The 24556-nt window shown below is 43.7% G+C and overlaps 1 protein-coding gene across 1 annotated transcript in view; it reads right to left on the reverse strand.

Moving 5' to 3' along the window:
• LOC142470108 (chymotrypsinogen A-like) overlaps positions 1-24556 on the reverse strand; it is a 205134-nt gene that overhangs the window by 37180 nt on the left and 143398 nt on the right. Inside the window, exons 3-4 of the mRNA XM_075577044.1 lie at positions 15250-15329; positions 11919-11997 (exon numbers count right to left, since the gene is read on the reverse strand). Of these exons, the coding sequence (XP_075433159.1) occupies positions 11919-11997; positions 15250-15329 (159 nt within the window). The remainder of the gene's footprint in view (positions 1-11918; positions 11998-15249; positions 15330-24556) is intronic.

The raw sequence follows: 24556 nt of genomic DNA on the forward strand, positions 1-24556 counted from the left end.
CAGCACACTCAAATAGAAAAATCACAGGGACTCCAAAGCGACGTTCGTTTCTGACCACAAGGTCTTTTCTCAAGAAGGATGTGTTTTTTTCTCAAGATATTTTCTCAAGAAAAAGGATGTGACGTCATTGAAAGCTTTTCACATGGTACTAGAGCCAATCAGAGCGTGGGAACTCCATCCCTACTCTGATTGGCTGTAGTACGTCACATCCTTTTTCCCCCCAAAGCCTCTGTCACATGGTATACTAGAGCCAATCAGAGTAGAGATGGAGTTCCCATGCTCTGATTGGCTACCATACCATGTGAGGGCGGCCATGTGTCTTTTGATGACGTCATCTTAAAGGTAATTGAAGCAAAGCCATTCTGATTGGCTGTGCTTTCATTGCCTTTAAGTGACGTCATCATTTTTATTTTTATCAGCCAAAACACATGGTTTTCACGGCCCAATCAGGGCCGTGGGAACCATATGACGAAAATGTGACGTCATAGGCCTATGTCGTCTCATTTTGAAGCCAGACGCCGTGGAGGAAGAACCTCCGGACATGAAAGAAGACCAGGGCGTGGCCGAAGATGGAAAGAAGACCCCGCCCTGCCCGGAAGAAGATAGAAGAAAGAAGAATACAGATGAAGATAAAGATGGATTACAAATAGAAGACCCGTGGATTGATTTGGAATTTTAGTTTAATGTTTATTATTTTATGTTTTTTATTTTATGGGTTCCTGTGCCTGGTGGATTGGTTCGTGAGTAAGCTGCGCAACGGGAGTCAGTGGGGGTAAGTAATGGTAAGTGAACTAAAGAAATGTATTTTATTTAACTTGTTAATTTTTTTAAAAGCTTTTTTAACATGTGTATTTTTTTTGTGGTATATCATTTCTTGCCACTGTATGTATGTATGTATATATGTCTAGAGAGATATATACATACAGGGTAAGAAATGACGTTGTTTTAAAAGCTTTCTTTCATGTGTTTTAAATTAATTTGTCTATGCTGCTATGCTTTATTGTGTGTTTAAAGTATTTTAAAATTAGATAGATGTAATTGTTGATATTGTATTGTGTGTTTGAGGGAGGTCAGGGCTAGCCTTGGTTTTAAAGTTTGTATTCTGGTTGGTACTTATATTTTTTCACATGCTAAATTGTTCTGCTCCAGGCGTGAATTAGTTAATTGTTTCATTGTTCGGGATGGACTGTCAATTGTTTAGGGATGTAAATAATGATTGCTAATTGATTTTTGTTTACTTGATTGGTTAAAATAGTTGACTTGTTTGGAAGTGTTTGTATTTTGCTTGCAATGATATTGTTAACATTCATTTGCAGAATTTATATGGTGCATAGATTTTATGCATCATTTATACAATGTAAATGCAATGTATTGATTGGAATGTGAGGTGTTTCATTGGCATTTGATGATTTAGATTGTAAGATCAGTTAGGATTCTTAAAGTAAATTCATTGTAATGTAGTGTGTCTGTATGGAGAAGTGGTATTTGTAGGACAGTATGGTTTTGATAACCCTTCTACATTTATTTGTATATTGGTTCATCATGTGTGTGTATATACTGTATCTCTCTCTCTCTCTCTCTCTCTCTCTCTCTCTCTCTCTCTCTCTCTCTCTCTCTCTCTCTCTCTCTCTCTCTCTCTCTCTCTGTATATATATATATATATATATATATATATATATATATATATATATATATATATATATATATATATATACTGTATAAATAGTTACATGATGAAGCCACTGTACAAATTCATGGGTGAAGGGTGGGTATCGGGCCAGTGTGGCTTAACCCCTTAATTACCTTTGCGGTTATTATCTGATAAGGTGTTTAAGGGGTTAATTGATATCTGAATGTAATTGCAATGTATTGGCTTTTTATTGGCTATGTATTTTGTGGGCAAGACAAGGATGTTGCTGGCGACCGACACTTCGTATTGATGAGGTCAGTAGTACTTTATTTATTTTAATATGCTAGTTAATGTTTTTAATAATGGGCAATTAATCTATTATCCATATCTGATAATAGTTATTTTGCACATTATTGTACTGTAGGTGTTGGGGGGGGTGTATGTATTGAATGTATAAGCTAGGTTTATTTTTTTAACATTCAGGGTTTGTTCCGTGGTTCTGCGTGGGACCTCTGGAGACCACCTGTGGTTTCCTCGGGTATCCCACGGGTATCAGGCTGGTGGTTCCACGGGTGACACATGCGGGGATGAAGCGGTGGCCTCACATCTGCGTAGTCTGCGGGGATGAAGCTGTGTGTCCCAATTCTGTGGGGGCACCGCCAACCCGTAGGTGCGGGGATGATGATGTGTGGACCCACTTCTGTGGGGGCACCGCAGACCCGTAGTGAGCACCCGTGAGTTCCCCAGACCCCCGTGGGAACCACCCGAGGCCCCCGCAGACACCTGTGGGTCTGACCCAGGGCTCCCAGACATCCTTTGGCCTACCGTGGGGACCCAATTGTGGCCCACGGTGGCCCAAGGAGACCACCTGGGGGCCATGGTGCTGGCGGGACCCACCAGCAGGCCTCCAAAACCTGTTTAAAAAGGGCTGCTGGTACCCTGTAGGTCTGTCCAGGTGCCCCGCCAGCCCACCGGGGACTCGCGTGGGGCTGCGTTATGAACCCTGTATGTAAAAGAATAAATCATGTATTTATGGGGGGGCACAGGGGGTGGGTAATGTATTTAATAAATAGAATGATGTTTATTGTGGGTCACTGTGTTGTTTTATTGTGGGTACGTGGGGGGGGGTGTTTCCCCAACATTATGTGGGTAGGCCTCCCTTGTGGGTACGGGGTGAGGGTGGTTAGGCCTCACGGGGGGTTAGTGTGGGAGGGTATGTAGGCATCCCGAGTGGTGGGTGAGGGTGGGTTAACCCCTTAATGACTGTAGTGGTTAATAACCGCTATGCTGATTAAGGGGTTAGGGGACATTACTTTGGATGTTTTAATTTTTGTGTCTGTTTTGCAGAAGCGGAGGGGCCATGGCCAGGATGGGGGGGGGGTAACGGTATGTGGGTAGTGGGTGAGGGTGGTTAGACCTCACAGTATGCACATCGGGTCCCCCCCCCCCTCCCCACATTTACATAAACTGCACTCACAGCAACACAGGCAGGGAGATTTAACAGACACAATAGGGGGAGGGGGCTTTATACAGATCACAGTCAAGGAGGTGGGGTTATAACCCACTCCCCCTCCCCACATTTACATAAACTGCACTCACAGCAACACAGGCAGGGAGATTTAACAGACACAATAGGGGGAGGGGGCTTTATACAGATTACACTCAAGGCAGGGAGATTTAACAGAAACATTAGGGGGGAGGGGGCTTTACACAGATCACAGTCAAGGAGGTGGGGTTATAACCCACTCCCCCTCCCCACATTTACATAAACTGCACTCACAGCAACACAGGCAGGAAGATTTAACAGACACAATAGGGGGATGGGGCTTTATACAGATTACACTCAAGGCAGGGAGATTTAACAGAAACATTAGGGGGGAGGGGGCTTTAAACAGATTACACTCAAGGCAGGGAGATTTAACAGAAACATTAGGGGGGAGGGGGCTTTACACAGATTACACTCAAGGCAGGGAGATACAGGGGATGCACTGTACTGTATTTGTTTATTGCAATGCTTCAATGTGTGTACAGTATAATGGTTTTTTTTACAATTAGATAGATGTAATCCTTGGTATTGTAAGGGTTAGCCTTGGTTTTAAATTTTGTTTTCTGGTTGGTACTTATACAGTATATTGATTTTTGTTTACTTGATTGGTTAAAATAGTTGACTTGTTTGGAGTACAGTATTTGTATTTAGCTTGCAATGATATTGTTCACATTAATTTGCAGAATGTATATGGTGCATAGATTTTATGCATCATAAATACAATGTAAATGCAATGTGATGATTGGAATGTGAGTTTTTTCATTGGCATTTGATGATATAGATTGTTAGATCAGTTAGGTTTATTAAAGGAAATTCATTGTGATGTAGTGTGTCTGTATGGAGAAGTGTTATTTGTAGGACAGTATGGTTTTGATAACCCTTCTACATTTATTTGTATATTGGTTCATCATGTGTGTGTATATACTGTATATATATATATATATATATATATATATATATATATATATATATATATATATATATATATATATATATATATATATATATATATATATACAGTGTTCGACAAACCTATACATTTGCTCGCCCCGGGCGAGTGGATTTAACCCCCGGGCGAGTAAATATTGTCCCAAGCAGCACACGTATGGTACTAGGGGTCGAGTAGATTTTTTAGTGTGGCGAGTAGATTTTTTGGTGATTTGTCAACCACTGCATATATATATATACATATATATATATATATATATATATATATATATATATATATATATATATATATACACATATATATTTATTTAGATTCATGTATTTATTTATTTATTTAGATTTATTTATTAATTGTGGGGCTGCTGTGCGTGAATTTTTTTTATTGTGGGTACCGGGGATGGGTGAAGGGGGTATTTGGCCCTTGTTGTGAGTTTACGACTTGCGGGGGGGTTGCGGTTGCACTTAACCCCTTCACGACCGCTGCAGGTAATACCACTACGGTCGTGAAGGGGTTAAGTGCACCCGCTACCCCCCCGCAAGCCCTAAACAACCACCGTTGGGGCTAATACCCCCTTCACCCACCCCCGCTACCCACAATAAAAAAAATTCACACACAGCAGCAGCACAATTAATAAATAAATGTAAATAAATAAATAAATACATGAATAGAAATAAATACATTTAAATACATTTTTATTCATAGTGTAAATGTGCAGAGGGTCTCCGGAGCAGAAACGTTTTGGTTTTAGGTCCGGGGACCCCCTGCTCCCCGAGATACAGGCACCTTTATGAGGTGCCGGTATCCCTCTGCTTGGTTTACAGGCCGCGGTCACGTGATCGGGACGTTTTAATGCAGAGGGATACCGGCACCTCATAAAGGGGCCTGTATCTCGGGGAGCAGGGGGTCCCCGGACCTGAAACCAACGCGGTTCAGCTCCGGAGACCCCCTGCACATCTACACTATGAATAAAAATGTATTTTAAATGTATTTATTTATTTTCATTTATTTATTTATTTAGATTTATTTATTTATTTTTTGGGCGGCTGCTGTGTGTGAGTTTTTTTTATTGTGGGTAGCAGGGGTGGGTGAAGGGGGTATTAGCCCCAACGGTGGTTGTTTAGGGCTTGCGGGGGGGTAGCGGAAGGGGTTAACCCCTTCATGACCGTAGCGGTATTAACCGCTACGGTCGTAAAGGGGTTAAGTGCACCCGCAACCCCCCCGCAAGTCCTAAACTCACACCAAGGGCCAAATACCCCCTTCACCCACCCCCACTACCCACAATAAAGCGGGCACGGTGGGTTAACCCCTTCATTGCCTTAGCGGCAATCAGCTATGGTAATGAAGCAGCATTTCTGTATTTTTAATAATATTGTGCAGGAGCAGGGGGTCCCCTGAGCATTAATTTCTGGCTCAGGGAACCCCCTGCTCACTGTGCAATATTATTAAAATACAGAAATGCTGCTTCGTTACCATAGCACATAGCCGCTAAGGTAAGGAACGAGTGTTTATTTATATATGTGTTTTATTTATACTGTACATGTGCAGAGGGTCTCCGGAGCCGAAACGTTTTGGTTTTAGGTCCGGGGACCCCCTGCTTCCCGAGATACAGGCACCTTTATGGGGTGCCGGTATCCCTCTGCTTTGTTTACAGGCCGCGGTCACGTGATCGGGACCTTGAAATGCAGAAGGATACCGGCACCTCATAAAGGGGGCTGTATCTCGGGGAGCAGGGGTTCAGCTCCGGAGACCCCCTGCACATCTACACTATGAATAAAAATGTATTTTAAATCATTTTTAATGTGCCGATGTTTGCGCAGAGAGAGCAGCGGTTCTCTCTCTGCTGCAAACACATCTCGGCAGGGACGGCCTATAGTATCATTGATGTGCATATACAGTACTGTATGTGTATGTTAGGGGTTATAGGGGTTGTTGTTATACAGTGTACACTGGCGACACACTTTATTCGAGCTCGTCTAGTCCCACGAATTCGGGTATACCCGGGTGTACTGAGGTTTGTGACTGTTTTCTGCCCGAGTGCATTGGGTTATTTTCCAGGCAGGGATTGAAGCATTTTATTCCCGCTGGCTGCAATACTGCACAGTATATATATATACTACATTACAATTCATGAATTTATGCCATCTGGTAGACACGCGAAGTATTGCAGCCTATTAAATCCTAATCATTATCATTTAACAGATCAGCCGCCCGTCAGCCAGGCATGAACCCAGGCTGGGAAGGCAAACGCAACAGGGCTTGTCAGAGGGGAGGAGCGGCGCATTCCAGGTATCTGCCAGGTACATACTGGGTATTTGCTCGAATAAAGTGTGTCGGTGCAGTATACTGTATATATACAGTATATACTGCATTACAATTCATGAATTTCTCGGCTTCAAAGACAACAGCTCGCAAACGCCCCCATGCGTTTTTACACGGCATTGCAGTATTGCAGTCAGCAGGAAAATAATGCTTAAATCAAGGGCGTGAAATAACGCAATACATCCCGGGCGAAAACGATACAAAACTGCACATCACCGGGATATTCCGAAATTCGCGAAGCTAGCCAAGTTAGAATAAAGTTGGTCGGTACTGTACCATACTGTGACAGACTTTGGATGACGTCCCATCCGTTCTCCCCCAAGCCACTGTCACATGGTCTACTTCAGCCAATCAAAGTTGGGATTTCGTTCAAACGCTCTGATTGGCTCCCGTACCATGTGACGGCGCCATCTTGCTTTTTCTGATGACATCGTAAAGGCAAATGAAGCACAGCCATTCTCATTGGCTGGCGTAATTTCCTTCCAATTACGTCATCAAATGTTATTTATTTTTTGCAAAATCATATGGTTTTCATGGCCCAAACAGGGCCGTGGAAACCATATGATGAAAATGTGAAGTCATAGACCTATAAAAGCCTATGCTGTCTCATTTTTAAGCCAGTCGCCGAGGAGGAAGGACCTCCCCTCCCAAGAAGAGGACCAGGGCATGGCGCAAGAAGGAAAGAAGAGCCCAGAAGACCCCGGAAGCAGAAAGAAGAAGACAGATGAAGAACCCGTGACAGTATGGGTTACAACTAGAAGAAAGAAGACACACACACTTGGATTGTTATGGTTTTTTATTTTATGGTTACCTGTGTATTGGTTCGAGAGCATGCGGTTCCCCGGGAGTCGATGAGTGTGCCATCTAATGGTAAATAAACAAAAGAAATGTATTTTTTTTTTACTTTTAAAGGTTTTTGATTTTTTTTTTATGTGATTTTTTTTTATGGCCATTTATTGGCCCTGGATTTATGCATGTCCTTATGGATATACATACATACAGGGACACTGAATGGTTGTATTGTTTTGTAAGTTTTGATGTACAGTAATGTAATAATTTTTTATGCTCAGTGATTTGGCATAGTGTTACATGATGTACTGTACAGATTAATTGCATCATGTACACACTAAAATGCTATTGTTTGATTGCCATTTGGTATATATTTATTTGTCTTGGTGCTGTTTTGTTGGGAGATGAGATATAATTTATTTTTCAATGTGCTGGTTTAATTTTCAGATGCAATGTGCTGTTATTGAGATTTCATGTTTTTATTTCTGCATGTTTGTGTAATTCTTCACAATTTATTGGTAAATTGGTGTTATATTTTCTATGTATTTTTTTGCCAACGGAGGCCGTTTGATGACCGGACGCCCATCACATTGCCAGGGAGTAAGTAGAACTCTATTTATTTACGTTATTGATGTTGTTTTATGGGTTTAATAATGGGCAAATAATCTATTATCCATATCTGGATAAAAGTTATTTTGCACATTACTGTACTGTATGTGTTTAGTGGGGGGGTATTTTTTTTAAATACAGGGTTGGTTCCTTAGGTCTGTGCGGACCTCTGGAGACCACTTGAGGGCCCATGGATGCCCATGGGTACCAGGCTGTGGACCCACAGGGGACAACTGCGGGCAAGAACAGGTGGCCCCACAGCTGTGGGGGCCCAACTGACCCATAGGGACCACCCGAGGGCTCCAGACCCCCTTGGGAACCAGCCGAGGACCCTAAGATACCTGTGGGGTTGAACCGGGGACCCCCAGACACTCGCGGGGCCACGCATGGAGACCCACAGTGATCCATGTGGACCACATGGAGGCCCATGGCACCTGGCGGGGACCACCCACAGGCCTCCAGATCCTGGAGTACTGGTACACTGTGGGGCCTGCGGACATCCGCCAAGACCACCGGGGTCTCCCGTGGACCTGGGGTATTAACCCTGTATGTAAAAGAATAAATCATGTATTTATGGGGGGCACAGGGGGTGGGTGGGTTATGTATTGTTTATTAAATATAGTGATGTTTATTGTGGGTTGCAGGGGGGGAAGGGGGTATTGTCCCCAAGCAAGGGTGGGTAGGCCTCCCGGTTGATAGGGGGTGAGGGTGGTTAGGCCTCACGGGGTGAGGGTGGGTTAACCGCTTAATGACTATAGCGGTTAATGACCACTAAGGTGATTAAGGAGTTAGGGGACATTACATTGGCTCTTTTTATTCTTGTGTATGTTTTACAGCACCCGAGGGCATGGAGATAAAGGATGAGTATGGCCTTCATCGTGGCAGCCGGGCAAGTGCAATATGTATTTATTGCATTTATTCTGCTTTATGTATTTTAAATGAGCAAATGCACTATTATCCATATGTGGATAATAGTATTTTTTTTCCATTACTATACTGTATGTGTTAGGGGGCTTTATATTTATATAGAAGTATTTATGTGTTTGGAAATTATTTTTTTGGGAGCACAGAATTGGTACTGCTGGCAAGCTGGAACACCTGCGGGGAATACCGAGGGCCACCGCCGGCCTATAGTATCATTGCTGTGCATCCCCAAAATTACATATATGTACTGTATGTTAGGGGGGTAAAGGGATTGTTGGTGTATATTATATATATATAAAGCAGAAAATAGCCGTGTTAGCCCAGTTGCGATAGTGCAGAATAAATGAGTTCTTCAGTATTAGGTGATACCTTTTTTATTGGACTAACAATTTATGTCATAGGACAAGCTTTCGAGAGTTACCCTCTCTTCGTCAGGTCAAGCAATACTGATATACAAAGAATTCAATGGCTAAAACAGTCTATATATATATATATTTGACCTGGGCCCCAAGATTTCTATTGGGTTATATAGACCAGGGCCGCTGACAGATTTCCCGGGGACCAGGACTCCCCCCATGTGGTATTGCGGGCCGCCCCCATTTCACACCTCACAATACCCCTCTATTTTCGCCCTTCTTCCAATGTCTTTCTCTCCCCTCCATCTCACTTCCTCTTCCTCTTCCTCACTCACCCCCCTCCACCTCGCATGTATTTTTCTCCCCTGCGTCTCACTCTTAGGCCGTGATTACAGTGCCAGCTGCAGGGTGCGCACGCGACCGCGTGAAGTCACTCCCGGGAAACTTGCACTGTAGGAAGGAGGCATCGGGAGGCAATATGGAGGTGTGGCAGAGGCGTGGCGCTGATGTCATGCGAGCGGTTCGCCTCATTGGCTGAACCATTTCAAGTGATGCTGACATCACATGGCCGTCCGCTTGGAGAGACAAATTCGTTCTGCCTGTCCGTCCTGCCTCCGCACGGTCGCGAGCACTATGAGCAACTACATTGGAAGCAAGGTACTTGTTTCTACAGCTACGCATGCCATCGCTGGCACTATAATCGCGGCCTTACTTCTTACCTCTTACCTCTTTTCTTCACTTACTCACCACCGAACACCCCCTCTCTCCTCTCACTCGCACTCACCTTCTATCAATTACACCACTCTCACTAAATCCCCCACCACAAAATAATACCAACCCCCCCATTGCATATTAAAATGACCCCCTCTCCCCATTCCATATTAAAAAGACCCTTACTCCCCCAATACATAATAAAAAGACCCCAATACATATAAAAAGACCCCACTCCCCCAATACATATGAAAAGACCCCCACTTCCCCAATACATATAAAAAGACCCCCACACCCCCAAAAACATAGAAATAGACCCCAACTCCACAATACATATAAAAAGACAACCACTCCCCACCAATATATATAGACCCCCACTCCCCGCAATACATATAAAAAGACCCCAACTACATATAAAAAGACCCCCAATACATATAAAAAAGCACTCCCCTCAACACATATAAAAAGACACCTACTCCACACCAATACATATAAAAAGACCCCCACTCTCCCCAATACATATAAAAAGACCCCCACTCCCCCAATACATATTAAAAGACTCCCACCAATAATACATATTAAAAAAAGTAGACATCTTGGTGATGGTCAGGCCGGGCCCGGTGGCTGGTGCTGTATGTTGGGGCTGACCTCTGGTATGGCCAAGCCATAGCCAGGCCCCGGCTCTCCATCAACTGCAGGCCACCACACTCTGTGTCCCATGCTGAGCTTCAAAAGTCAGAGTGCACGAAAGCTGAGGTCCAGATTACTTCCGGCACGCTGATGTCAGAGGGGTTCATCACGCGCCACCACAGGTTGGAAGCTCGGCGTGGGACATATAGTGAGGAAGAGGCCTGCATCTTATGGAGAACCGGGGCTGGCCATGACTAGCAGCCGGGCCTGGCCAGAGATAAGGACCAATTTGCAGCACCGGGCCCCCCGCAGTCACCAGGCTCCGGAATATTTGACCCTTCTGTCCCCCCTGTTGGCAGCCATGCAGTAGACCAGTATTCTGAAAGCCAGGGTCATATGTAGGATGATTTAGCCCAGATAGTGTCAACTTGGCCCTCTTTTCCAAGCACAACAAGGTCTGTTTCTTTTCTTTACTTTATTTGTGGAAAGCAGGTAAAAAAACATGTACTTGTGTAGAGATGTTGATGTAGGGATAATGTCTCTCTGTGTGTGCTTGGTAGTTAAAGGCAGGTGAAAAAGATAATCCTACCAGTACAGGAGTTACAGCAGAGTGCTCACTCATCCAGAGGTTATGGTGGAAAAGGAAGTGAGGGGCAAGGGTCACACTAAAGGTTGAGTGAGACTGCACTAACTGTCAGCAAAAGACAGGGGAGAACATGGGAAAGTCAATTAACTGGAGGACTGGAGATGTTGCCAGAGCAACCAGGGGTGTGGCAGACTGGAAGGAAAAAGGGCTACATAATGTATCCATTCCATCTGCACTGGGAGTGAACTGCAAGGAAAGTGACATCCAAGCACAACTAGCAGGCAGAACTGCCAAGGGAAAGGGGGGCTGAAACAGAAAAGGCAGACAGGGGTATTTCTGTTCCATGACAACCATTCTCCATCCTGATGTACATTCCGTCCCTCAACAAGCAGCCATTTTACCTTTTGCTTCCATGTTGCCCCTTATTCCCTCAAGATAATGGGAGTCCAACTCCAGTTCTCAAGGGTCAGGTAAAAGGATATCCCTTCTTTGGCACATGTTGCTCAGTTGAAGACTGAGCCACTGATTGAGCCACCTGTGCTGAATCATGTTCTAGAGTGTAAGCTCTCAGGACGAGGGCCCTCATTACCTTCTGTATCTGTTAGTGCATGTCTGTCCTTACCTGTATGTCATTCAGTTTATGTAATTTACATCTCTCCGCACTCGCATCATACTGCGCTACGGAATATGTTGGTGCTTTACAAACAAACTATGATAATAATAATAAACACTTCAGGAATGCAGGGAACAAAGTAGCAAACTTGATCGCCTCCCCCCCCTCCCCGGGAGCAAAGGGATCAAAACTTTTAAAGAAGCCCCCCCCACCCCTTGTTTGCCTTCCATACAATCTTCATCTATCAGTACCTTACCTTGGAGATGCCTTTGACCTGCCTGGCTTCAGATGTGGAAGCCCGATTGTACATACCCAAAACAACAAAATCGGAAGTTCTGTGCAAGAGAGAAAGACGTGGAAATACCATCGTTAATACCAGAGGTCACAGCATGAGGGTATTAGAGAGTATGGATGACACAGGAGTATCAATAAGTTTTTATATTTTCAAATCTTGAGTACCACAACCTCCCTCCAAATAACATAGGAAGAGATACGTGCTCATAAAGACGCACACCTGAGATACCGGATAAATATTCATTTTTTTAAACCAGGTTATTTAGCCTTAACTGTAACTGTCACACAGTAGCACACAGTATGTTGGTTTGGCTCTAATTGGTTACCCTCTAATTACCCTGTAACATGTATGTGTTCATCCAGCATGCCAGTGATTTAAGAAGACAGGGGTTAATTTATTACAACCTTAGACCAAATTACTATGTGGAATCAGGTTACAAAAATATCTTCTGAACCACAGTTACTAATTAAAAAAAAGAGAATGGTGTATATAGCGATAAAAAATAAGTGAACACAATTCTATTAACAACAATGTGATATAATATATGAAATAATTATGATTAAATAAAATAAGCAAGGCTACCAGGAAAACTAACCCAAACACAGTTAGTAGAACACAAGAAAAAACAATACAGACCGGCGCCTTAGAGTCCAAATAGTGGGATAAATAAAAGTCCAATGAATAGCTTGAGATATCCAATAGATGATAATCTAGTCCAGTAGACAGCAGGTTCCTCAGCAACAACAGTGATATGATATGCAGGGAAGACAAGAGAACAAGATCATAGTGTACCAAAATATGGTTAAAACATGTAACACATAAACAAACAAGCACATACAACAATAAACATGTAGGCTGACTAATAACAATAGAATTTAATGAACACAATAAAATACAGCAACTGGTGATGAGCAGGTACAGGATCCGGTTGTGAAAAACCGGAATCCTACTTACAGCAAGTCCATAGGATATGCGCAGGTATAGGGATAGAGATGATCCGGCGGTAGATGATGGAGGACGCCTGTGGAAGTTCGCAAGTAGCTCCTCAGATTGCTGCCGATATGGGCAGCCTTCTCTTCCGCTCCACGAGGTGCCCTCCGCTCGCGACCGGAACTACGTCATAGCAGGCGGGAAAGCCTGCTGCTCGAGCCCGGAAACCACGTCACAAGGGGCGAGACAACGCTCCAAATCTAACCGGGTCTCACTTCAAATGGTAATCCAAATTTACCGCGGCTCCAGGGACTGCTATAGTACTCTGCTCCTCTATCAGTAATAAGCTGTTAAATGATTCTGAAAGGCCCAACGCGGTACCCCTGAAGAAGTGCGCATGCGCACGAAACGCGTTGGGCCTTTGAGAATCATTTAACAGCTTATTACTGATAGAGGAGCAGAGTACTATAGCAGTCCCTGGAGCCGCGGTAAATTTGGATTACCATTTGAAGTGAGACCCGGTTAGATTTGGAGCGTTGTCCCGCCCTTTGTGACGTGGTTTCCGGGCGCGAGCGGCAGGCTTTCCCGCCTGCTGTGATGTAGTTACGGTCGCGAGCGGAGGGCACCTCGTGGAGCGGAAGAGAAGGCTGCCCATAACGGCAGCAATCTGAGGAGCTACTTGCGGGCTTCCACAGGCGTCCTCCATCATCTACCGCCGGATCATCTCTATCCCTATACCTGCGCATATCCTATGGACTTGCTGTAAGTAAGATTCCGGTTTTTCACAACCGGATCCTGTACCTGCTCATTACCAGTTGCTGTATTTTATTGTGTTCATTAAATTCTATTGTTATTAGTCAGCCTACATGTTTATTGTTGTATGTGCTTGTTTGTTTATGTGTTACATGTTTTAACCATATTTTGGTACACTATGATCTTGTTCTCTTGTCTTCCCTGCATATCATATCACTGTTGTTGCTGAGGAACCTGCTGTCTACTGGACTAGATTATCATCTATTGGATATCTCAAGCCATTCATTGGACTTTCACAGTTACTAATTACCTATAATAGCACACCACTCTATTACAAGTTTGGTAATTCTCCATCATTAAAGCTTCCCACATCAATAACGTAACTTTGTTATAGCATTTAGATAGTTACTGGAGAGATATATAGATATATGGAGTATAATAATAATAGCATGTTCTTGTATAGCGCTGCTAATTTTACGCAGCGCTTTACAGAGACATTTTGCAGGCACAGGTCCCTGCCCCGTGGAGCTTACAATCTATGTCTTTGGTGACTGCGGCACAGGGAGATAAAGTGACTTGCCCAAGGTCACAAGGAGCCGACACCAGGAATTGAACCAGGTTCAAACTCTCAGTGCCAGTCAGTGCCTTTACTCACTGAGTCTCTCCCACTCCCTTGATATTTATTGGGCAAAAATAGACTATTAAATACAATCCAAGGAAACAGATCTATCCATCGGTTACCCAATATTCAGAGAGATTTCCTATCCATTTCATATAATCACATAGTTTCCTTTTCCTTATTTTGTTTGTATATTGAACATTACATACATTGTTTAATGTTATGTATTGAGTTATTAAAAGTTATATTCTAAATATTTTCCTGTGACATTAATACGTCCATGAATATTGTTTAGTTTGTGGCTCCAGCAATAACCCATTGTGACTGACTTTAGTAGGCGTGTTCCAAATCTAAAATGGATGGTTTTCTCTGTCTCTAAATCCAAGTACTGTTCATCACTATGATTCCCTAGGCAGCTCCCTGATATAAAGAGTCATTTAAAGGGTACCACATTATAAAAGGCTACCCAGGAAGAGCAAAGTCTCCCCTCTGTTACTGTGCAACACTAACACCAGCACCTGCAGCTTTGTAACAAAGAAACAGCCCTGATTCAATGCTACTGTATGGGATTCTTTTTGTTTCATTAAAATTATCTTACAGTTTTTCTGCAGACAGGCTCTGGGGCCCATATCCACAAAATGGTCCTAAGCGTTAGCATTCACATGAATGGAAGTAAAGGCGTGCTAAAGATTAGCCCCCCTTTGGTGCACCTGGAACTGTGGTTGATGCAGATTTCTAGGCAAAGGGATTTACAGCAGCAAAAGAGAGTCCGAAAAATGATGCACTTAGTTGCAGAATTAAATAGCTGATTATAATGTGTGAGGCATGTAAATCCTTGGGGGGACTCCCCAAATCCCAAGGAGGCGCGTGCAAAACACCCAGATATAAGAAGATGAAAATAAAGCTGTTCGGGGCAATTTCACTCCCCCAATTTCAATGTCACGTAAAGTTCTAATCTCACACATCCCCAGGCAGGTTTGAGATACTCACCGGACATCGCAGTGAGCGGCTGAGATGACCCAGTAAGGGTTGATGAGAGATCCCCCACAGAAATGGGATCCAGTTCGGTTCTGTTAATCAAACATCAAAATGAATGAAAGTTGGTGTATTTCTTACCTGCATTCTCACCCTATTGCAGGGGTGGGTCACTCCAGTCCTCAAGGGCCACCAACAGGTCAGATTTTAAGAATATCCCTGCTTCAGCACAGGTGACTCAGTCAACGACTGCACCACCTGTGCTGAAGCAGAGATATCCTTAAAAATAACCTGTTGTTGGCCGTTGATGACTGGATTTGGCCCTGCCATATTGGATCGGAATCAATAAGAGGAGCGGCTGGAGTAATTTACTAATACTACAGTTAAAGAAACATTCCCTGATAATACCCCCTTCACCCCCTCACCTCCCTGGTTTAAGAGCGGTGAGCCTGTTACCGATAAGTGTCCAGCCGTCAATCATGGGTTAGCAATATGTGTCTGGGGTCAGGACTTGACCCTTTGATGGGGGGCGGGAGGGGGTTGCCATCCCGGCAATAAAGGGGTTACTCCCCAGCTGGTAACCCCTACAACCATCCAGGAGGCAAGGTATTAATGTAATTATGAGTAATAATTTGTATGCATTTCCCTGCTTCAGCACTAAATGTATTCCCCTCTGCAAAAGGTCTTACCCTTGGTTTTAAATGTGTTCATGCTCATACAGTGTTTACACCAAGCACATACAGTGGGATCAGGTCTGGAGGGAAAGGGTTAACTGTGTTGGATTGTTTATAGCCCTTTGTTCCCCTTCCCGCATTTTCACCCACCATTTGCTGGCACTGTCCCATAGGTCACCATTGGATTCAATGGAGATTGAGAGGTTTTTGGTCCTATACCGAGAAAGACCAGCAGATGGAGACCGAGAGGACGAGCGGAGCTTCCCCATTAAAATGAATGGAGTAATGCATTTCAATGGGGAATACCTAGATTCCGCTTTCTAAGAACTAAGTGCATTATAAACATGTTATAAACATATAAAAGTTTATAACTTTGTTCTGGGGCAGCTAGCGATAAAATTCTTTCTGCCCCTAGCTCGTGGGAACCTCCTCACTCGACCCCAACCGGGTCTGACGGGCAATGGCCGCGAGAAAGGGACGAGCCCGCCACGAGGGTTGGTGCCATTGGCCACAATGGTGGAAAAAAGCCACTAGGTTTCAAGAATGTTTAAAACCTGATATCCCTATCACCGGTACGGTGATAGCTGGAGAGCTGGAATTTGGCTACCGGGTAGTCATGCCTCAGGCATGATTGGATGACAGTTTCCAGCCCTCTCAGACTAACCGAACAGAGAGTAATTCATATGTAAAGTTACGGTCACCGTCATTGGCCGCCATGAGGGAAATAAGATGCTAAGTGCAAAATTGTATAAAACCTAAATCAGTATCTCCGGTTCGGTGAGGGCTAGAGGACTGGAATTTGGCCACCAGGTAGTCACATCACCGGCATGGTTGCATGGCCATTCCCAGTCCTCTCAGGCTAACCGAACGGGGTAAGGTTAACTGTGTAAAGTGTGGTTGCTGCCATTGACTCCAATGGCAGAGAAATGTGGTTTGTATAACATGATGTTTGCTATCTCCGGTTTAGTGATAGCTGGAGGGCTGAAATTTGGCCACCAGATAGTCATGCCTCCGTCATGAGGGTATGGCTATTTGCAGCTCTCTCAGATTAACCAAACGGAGTATTTTAATATGTATAAATTGTTGTAAGGTTTACTGTATTTCATGCCTACTGTAAAGCCCGCGAAAGTTACTGGCCCATCGGATATGTTAATGGCCAGAGAGCGACCGTGTGTCTACAGGGAAAACACAGAATAAAGGCTCACTCCCCCGGATTAAGTATGCAGGACGGAGAAAGAGCAGGACATGGCTTTTTAGATTAAGTGCCATAATTCACACCTATAGTCAGAGTTCACCGGCCCAGATCCCCATCTGGCAGACTTGGAGAAGCCAACTTTTGAGAGTGGGGCTAAGGAAATGGACCTCTGAATAGAAGAGTGCCAACCCCCTGTAGGCAGGTACTATCTTGCTTCCCACGTCAGCTGGCAAAAGGTAATTGGGTCCAGGTAATTGTCATCCAATACCTGAGTCCCAATGTTAGGGATAGAGCCCAACTCCCATATAAACGATTGCAAGCTCTATGCCCATTGTCTTTGTTGTCTTCGTTATTCTACCTGAATGGTTCCTGTCGCTGACGAACTGCTAGCCTGAGTTCTGGGCTATTTCATTGTCCACTTCCCAAGTAAGTGTATATATTTCCATTGTTATTTGTCTAACATTGTGTGTCCACCTGTCTTTTAAGGAATTAAATATTTTTATTATATCACAGTCGTATTCAATTTAACCCAGAGTATTTGGTGTATATTATAACCCTGTGGCTATCATGACAGACACCCCGCGGGCCGTGTTTGTAGCTCGTGGCTATATTTTTATTTTGTAAGTTTCCTTGAGGATGGGAGTTGGGACCCCGGCGCTAGACTAACCTAACATTTCTCAATCTGCGCCATCAGTGGCAAAAAAGAAACAAATGTAAATCACTTTGGTCGCGTCGCGTTGAATACCTGATTGGTGCAATTTAAATCCATAGAGATACAGTCAGGGTAAAGATCCTGGTTGGACAAGAAACCCACAATTGCACTCTATGAGGACAAACAATAGGTGGGACGGAAATATAGTCCCAGGCTTGTAGCCTATTGTGCCAAACGACGCAAAACAAAAATGCTTTAGTAAGACATACTAGTGGACAAAAGCAGGGAGTGTAGGGTATAAACACAAGTATATTAAAATTAATACACAAAAAGGTTGGAAAGCGAGAGCATATTAGTGCCTCCGTCCACCACTAGAAGCTCATTTTACAAACGCACTCCTGGGCTTTTAAAACTTCACGTTTAATAATTGTCCTATTAAAATAAATTCTACATACAGAATATTGGTAATAAACACACAATGTACTAATACAGGGAGGGGATAGGGAGGTGGGGTTAGGCTAGAGGTGTATACCGCTTTTACGTGTATCTGAAATAATTCAGAAAAGCTAATTAACACCAGATACAGCCTATGAATATAGAACACAGGATCTCTGAATAACAGCTACTAACAAGACTGTAATCACTATAGCAACATACATGTGTTGTGCGGCATGAGGCGTAGCATACCGATCAAACCAACCTGTACTGTGGAATGTAGCACCTAACAGTGTGTTGTTAATAAGTACAGTATCACTTTAAACTGTTAAGTTATTATATTATCACTGTAGGTGCAACACAATAACAAGTTTGTGGTACGTGGATTGACTCTACGCCTAATGACGTTGACATACACAGCACACACGTAAATCACACGTATAGCTGATAGGAAATATAAAAGTCTGGAAACAGCTATGACTAAACACTGCTAGAAAAATATAAGCAGCATACAGATGAAGCTGTGGTGTACGGACATGCCGTCCAAATATAATCAGTGCTCATAGAACTATGTCCAATAAGGAGCAATCAGCGTCAAGCAATCATGTATTCTGCTGTGCAGAACCGTACTTGAGAACTTTTAGCACTCAATGATGGTGTGTTGGTGCAGAGACTCCCCCAATGTGTCAGCACAATATCATCAATTCAGTGAGCTGTATATCTTGTTTGTATTTATGTATTTAAAATTAGGTGGTGGTGACACGGAGTAGAGGAAAAAGTTTCTCCAAAGGCCACCATGGAAACTCTCATACTGCACCGACACACTTTATTCGAGCAAATACCCAGTATGTACCTGGCAGATACCTGGAATGCGCCGCTCCTCACCTCTGACAAGCCCCGTTGCGTTTGCCTTCCCAGCCTGGGTTCATGCCTGGCTGATGGGCGGCTGATCTGTTAAATGATAATGATTAGGATTTAATAGGCTGCAATGCTTCGCGTGTCTACCAGGTGGCATAAATTCATGAATTGTAATGCAGTATATATATATATATATACTGTGCAGTATTGCAGCCAGCGGGAATAAAATGCTTCAATCCCTGCCTGGAAAATAACTCAATGCACTCGGGCAGAAAACAGTCACAAACCTCAATACACCCGGGTATACCCGAATTCGTGGGACTAGCCGAGCTCGAATAAAGTGTGTCGCCAGTGTATAAATATATATATATAAATATAATATAATAAATAAATATATATATATATGTTCTTCAGTATTCGGTGATACCTTTTTTATTGGACTAACAATTTATGTCACAGGACAAGCTTTCGAGAGTTATCCTCTCTTCTTCAGGTCAGCAATACTGATATACAAAGAATTCAATAAAAGAGAATATGTCTCAGAATATATATATATGGTGTCAAACATGAAATATATCCACAGAGATACACAGAGATTCCTAGTTTGGAGCTCCTAATAGTAAACTGTATAAACGCTGGTTACCTTAATTCACACTGACTGTATGTCAACTAACTACCTACAAATTAGTGGGAGTACTGACATAGTGTAGTAATTTATGTGTGTGGTAACATAACCCAGGCTGCTCAAAATACTGTTAACATATAAGTTTGCAACAAGCACAAAGTGATACAATGTATATACATGGGTAGTGTGTTCAGTAACACTGCAAGGGGGAAGAGCAGGAGAAATAAGTGCTGTTGGTGTATACACATAGCATTTAAACACTTAAAATAATCTGTTTCATGGGTTCCATTCCAGCCCATCGGATATCACAGCATATGCCAGATCAATGAGCCATATTCATGTAACATTGGCATGTGCGCATTGCCTAATATGTCAGGTAGGTAGATGTGGGCAGAAGAAAAAGGATAAATGTATGCCAGCGCTTGATACTACCAGTACAGCCGGATGTATGTCAATCTCCTCGGTACACTGGAGCTCCTAACACCGCGGGTCACCACCACCGACGTCAGAAGAACGACGTCATCTAAAACCGACGGTCAGTTTCGCGTAGGAAGCTACGCTTCGTCAGGGCAGGAGTGGTAGTGAGAGCTAATCCACTTCTTCCTTTAATACCCTACCTCACGATAGGAGGAGGCTAGTTAACGAGTCCCTCATAGTTAACTCATACTGAGGTCTATGTTAATAGAGACTCTAATGTTAGATCTTTACAAAGGGAGCTTTCCTGTTTGCAGCTTGGCCAAACTAAAACTGGAATGAAGGTTGCTTACAATCCTAAATATATTTCTGGTGATGTGGGAACAGTTACTACCAGAATACCAGGCATCACCTACATACTGTGGTACCACATCATTACACATACTATTCTAAAATAAAGGATGATTGATATACACCCTCATTTGTCGTGTTCCTGTGTTGATAGTACATGTGTACACATATAGTACACTGTTAAAACACAACAGAGGGGGGTGGGAGGAACTGGAGGGTAAACAAAAGATCATGAGAGCCACATACGTGGTATATACAGTACATATGCAGCACTAGTCTAATGGTGCAGAAAATGCCCTGTGAGGAAGAAAATCTCCGCCCCTATACTAGAGATACTAAGCTGGTTATAGGCTCAACATGGCCTGAAGATGTGTCACTTGGTATGAGGGGTCCGTTTGCCAATATAGTGCATGCAGGCTAGACTCCTGGGTAGTATAGGAGTTAAAGGACCAGTATAAGTGGATACAGTCCCTGGATAGGGAACATGAACTAAATGGAAGGGTTGGTGGGTGGATCGTAGGAAAGGCTGACCAAACATAATATCGGGGGACATAGGGATGATGGTGTAGGAATGTGAGCCCTTACATGGAACCGCCTCTATAAGTCAAAACAGTTCCGCTAGAGTGTATGACTCGATTAAAAAATAGATCTCTGGGTCCCACTTAGATAGTGAATGCATCATCAACACTAAAGTTCATATTGTCTTTTTTGTTCAATAAGTAGATATATGAAACCTCCTAGGTCAGCTGTTATCTACAGTAGACCTCAACATAAAAAAGGGGTAATCACCAGAATGGTGTATATATGAACCCTCACTGAGGCCATCTGGATATAGTGTCTGTAGAGTATATATCCACCTACATTCAACTTGCATTAAGAGTCGATCCCAATCCCCCTTCCTTTGTCCCCATAACACATGTTCAATAACACAGAAACTCACTGATGTCAGGTCACCATTGTGAGCTTCATTAACGTGTTTAGCCACTGGTACATCTTTGTTGTTCCTAATGGACCCAATGTGCTCAAGGACGCGTATTTTATTTGTCTATGGGTTTTTCCCACGTACCTCTTCCCACATTTACAGGTAATTAGGTACATTACCCCTGTGGTGAGGCAATTTATATAGTCCTTGATGTAGTATGTTTTAAATTTAGGGCCCAAAAAGGTCTTAGTTTTATGCATGTAAGTGCATCTACCGCAGGGAAATGAACCAGTGGGCTTTACATCTCCTAGCCAAGTTCTCGGTTGTTCTTCTTGGTAGTGGCAATGTACTAATGTGTCTTAGAGGTTACCTGCACTTCTGCATGTCATTGTGGGACTCGCCTTGAGAACCTGTTTAAGATCACCGTCCGCCATTAGTACATGCCAATGTTTAGAAAAAATATTTCTAATGTTGTTCCATTGGCTATTGTATGTGCCAATGTATCTCATAATGTGATTATCGGTGTCACGACCTGGTCTTTGTCCGGTTACTAACAGTTGTTCCCTAGGTTCCCTAGGTACCCTTCTAGCTTTATTGTAAGCTCTTTTGACGGACCCCCGACTATGTCCTCTCTCCAAGAAGAGCGCAGTCATGTCCTTAGCCTATATGTACTGTATGCACCAGCAGCACTTATTTCTCCTGCTCTTCCCCCTTGCAATGTTACTGAACACACTACCCATGTATATACATTGTATCACTTTGTGCTTGTTGCAAACTTATATGTTAACAGTATTTTGAGTAGCCTGGGTTATGTTACCACACACATAAATTGCTACACTATGTCAGTACTCCCACTAATTTGTAGGTAGTTAGTTGACATACAGTCAGTGTGAATTAAGGTAACCAGCGTTTATACAGTTTACTATTAGGAGCTCCAAACTAGGAATCTCTGTGTATCTCTGTGGATATATTTCATGTTTGACACTATATATATATATATATATATATATATATATATATATATATATATATATATATATATATATATATATATATATATATATATTCTGAGACATATTCTCTTTTATATGAGAGTTTCCATGGTGGGCTTTGGAGGAAACTTTTTCCTCTACTCCGTGTCACCACCGCCTAATTTTAAATACACTTGTGTTTATACCCTACACTCCCTGCTTTTGTCCCCTAGTATGTTTAATAAAGCTTTTTTGTTTTGCGTTGTTTGGCACAATAGACTACAAGCCTGGGACTATATTTCCGTCCCACCTATTGTTTGTCCTCATAGAGTGCAATTGTGGGTTTCTTGTCCAACCAGGATCTTTACCCTGACTGGATCTCTATGTTCATATATCCTCTGCCCTATGCACCATGAGATTTTTATTTTAATAACGGTATCTTTGGAGAGCGATGAGCTGATCGGCAGTCTCAAAAAGCCATTTTTTCGGCAAATCGTCCCGCCAACTCAAAGTTGGCGGGTCGGTGGGGAAAAGCATCGGCAAGGGCGTCACTTAGAAAAAATCAGGCCTTTTTCCTGTTTGTGACTGATGCCGGGGGTCTCCGGAGCTGATACCAGCATCGGAGACCCCCGGCATGAATCCGAGACAGGAAAAATGCATGTTAAGGGCTGGGACCCACTGCGCCCGGTGGCGCGGGCGGCCACACGAGAGTTCCCCACCAGCAGGGGAATCCTCCCGAGCCGGTCCCCCCTGGCTGTACAGGTCACTACACGCTGTGACTCGGCAGCCGCTAGGGGATTCAAGAAAATTGTTATCCCTGGCGTCAACGCGTCACGTGGTGTGGCTGTGAGCCAATGAGGAGGGGAGGCTTCGGGAGGAGGAGAGGCTTCGGGGAGCGGGAGGAGTGTGAAGGGAAAGCAGCGTGAGTGCCTGTCTGTGTTTGTGTATGTGTGTGCCTGAGTGCGTGAGTGCCTGCCTCTGTTTGTGTGTGTGTGTGTGTGTGTATGAGTGCCTGTGTGTGCCTGTGTGTGTGTGTGTGTGTGTGTGTGTGTGTGTGTGTGTGTGTGTGTGTGTGTGTGTGTGTGTGTGTGTGTGTGTGTGTGTGTGTGTGTGTGTGTGTATGTGTGTGTGTGTGTGTGTATGAGTGCCTGTGTGTGTGTGTTGCTTTTGATTACCTTCCATCAGCAGCTCCAGCCCGAGACCGTGGAGGGAGGGGGAGGAGAGTAGCGGGTCCCTCCGCTCAAGCCACGCCCCCTCTCCTGCTCAAGCCTCCCACTCCCGCCCACCTACCACTCCGGCTCCCGCTCCCTACAGACTGCTTATCACGGTCTGTGTATCTCAGCGCCCTGCCTGTCTGCAGTGCGGGCGCGCTGACTGAGGAAGCGGGGCCTTAGCTTAAAGCCCACTTCATTACCTTAGCGGCTAACCGCTAAAGCAATGAAGGGGTTAACCAACCGTGCCAGGTATATTGTGGGTAGCGGGGGTGGGTGAAGGGGGTATTTGGCCCTTGTTGTTTGTTTAGGGCTTGCGGGGGGGGGGGGGTTGCGGGTCCACTTAACCCCTTCACGACCGTAGCAGTTAATACCGCTATGGTCATGATGGGGTTAAGGCCTCCCGCTACCCATCTGCAAGCCCTAAACAACCACCATTGGGGCTAATACCCCCTTCACCCACACCCACTACCCACAATAAAAAAAAATCACACACAACAGCCCCACACTAAGTAAATAAAAAATATATCTAAATAAATAATAATATATATATATACAGTGCTTGACAAATCACCCAAAAATCTACTCGCCGAACCAAAAAATCTACTCGCCACCTAGTCCCGCCCCCAACCCCGCCTCTAGTCCCGCCCCCAGCCACGCATTTAAAAAAAAGCCATAAATTAAATAAATTGAATAAATTCCTAGTAAGAACATTCGTTTTTGATATTAGTTTATTTATTGTATTACATTATACTACAATTAGTCCTTGGTGTGTGTCTGTGTGTATAAATGTCAAATCTAGAAAAAAAAAGCCAGATGTGGATGACTAGTTTCATGCACCCCTTAACTAGTGTCTGGATGCCCCCGCTTCACAATATTTAAAGCAGCAATCCCGTCTGGGATCTTACCTGATCCGCAGACCCTCAAAGTCCAGGTACCCTCATTCCCGCAATGTTATACATTGGAGGGGAGGTGTTCGTTACCTGTCTTCTGGGTTAAGGGGGGTTCGATGTA

The sequence above is a fragment of the Ascaphus truei genome, chromosome 19, assembly GCF_040206685.1.
Source record: "Ascaphus truei isolate aAscTru1 chromosome 19, aAscTru1.hap1, whole genome shotgun sequence".
Taxonomy (NCBI): domain Eukaryota; kingdom Metazoa; phylum Chordata; class Amphibia; order Anura; family Ascaphidae; genus Ascaphus; species Ascaphus truei.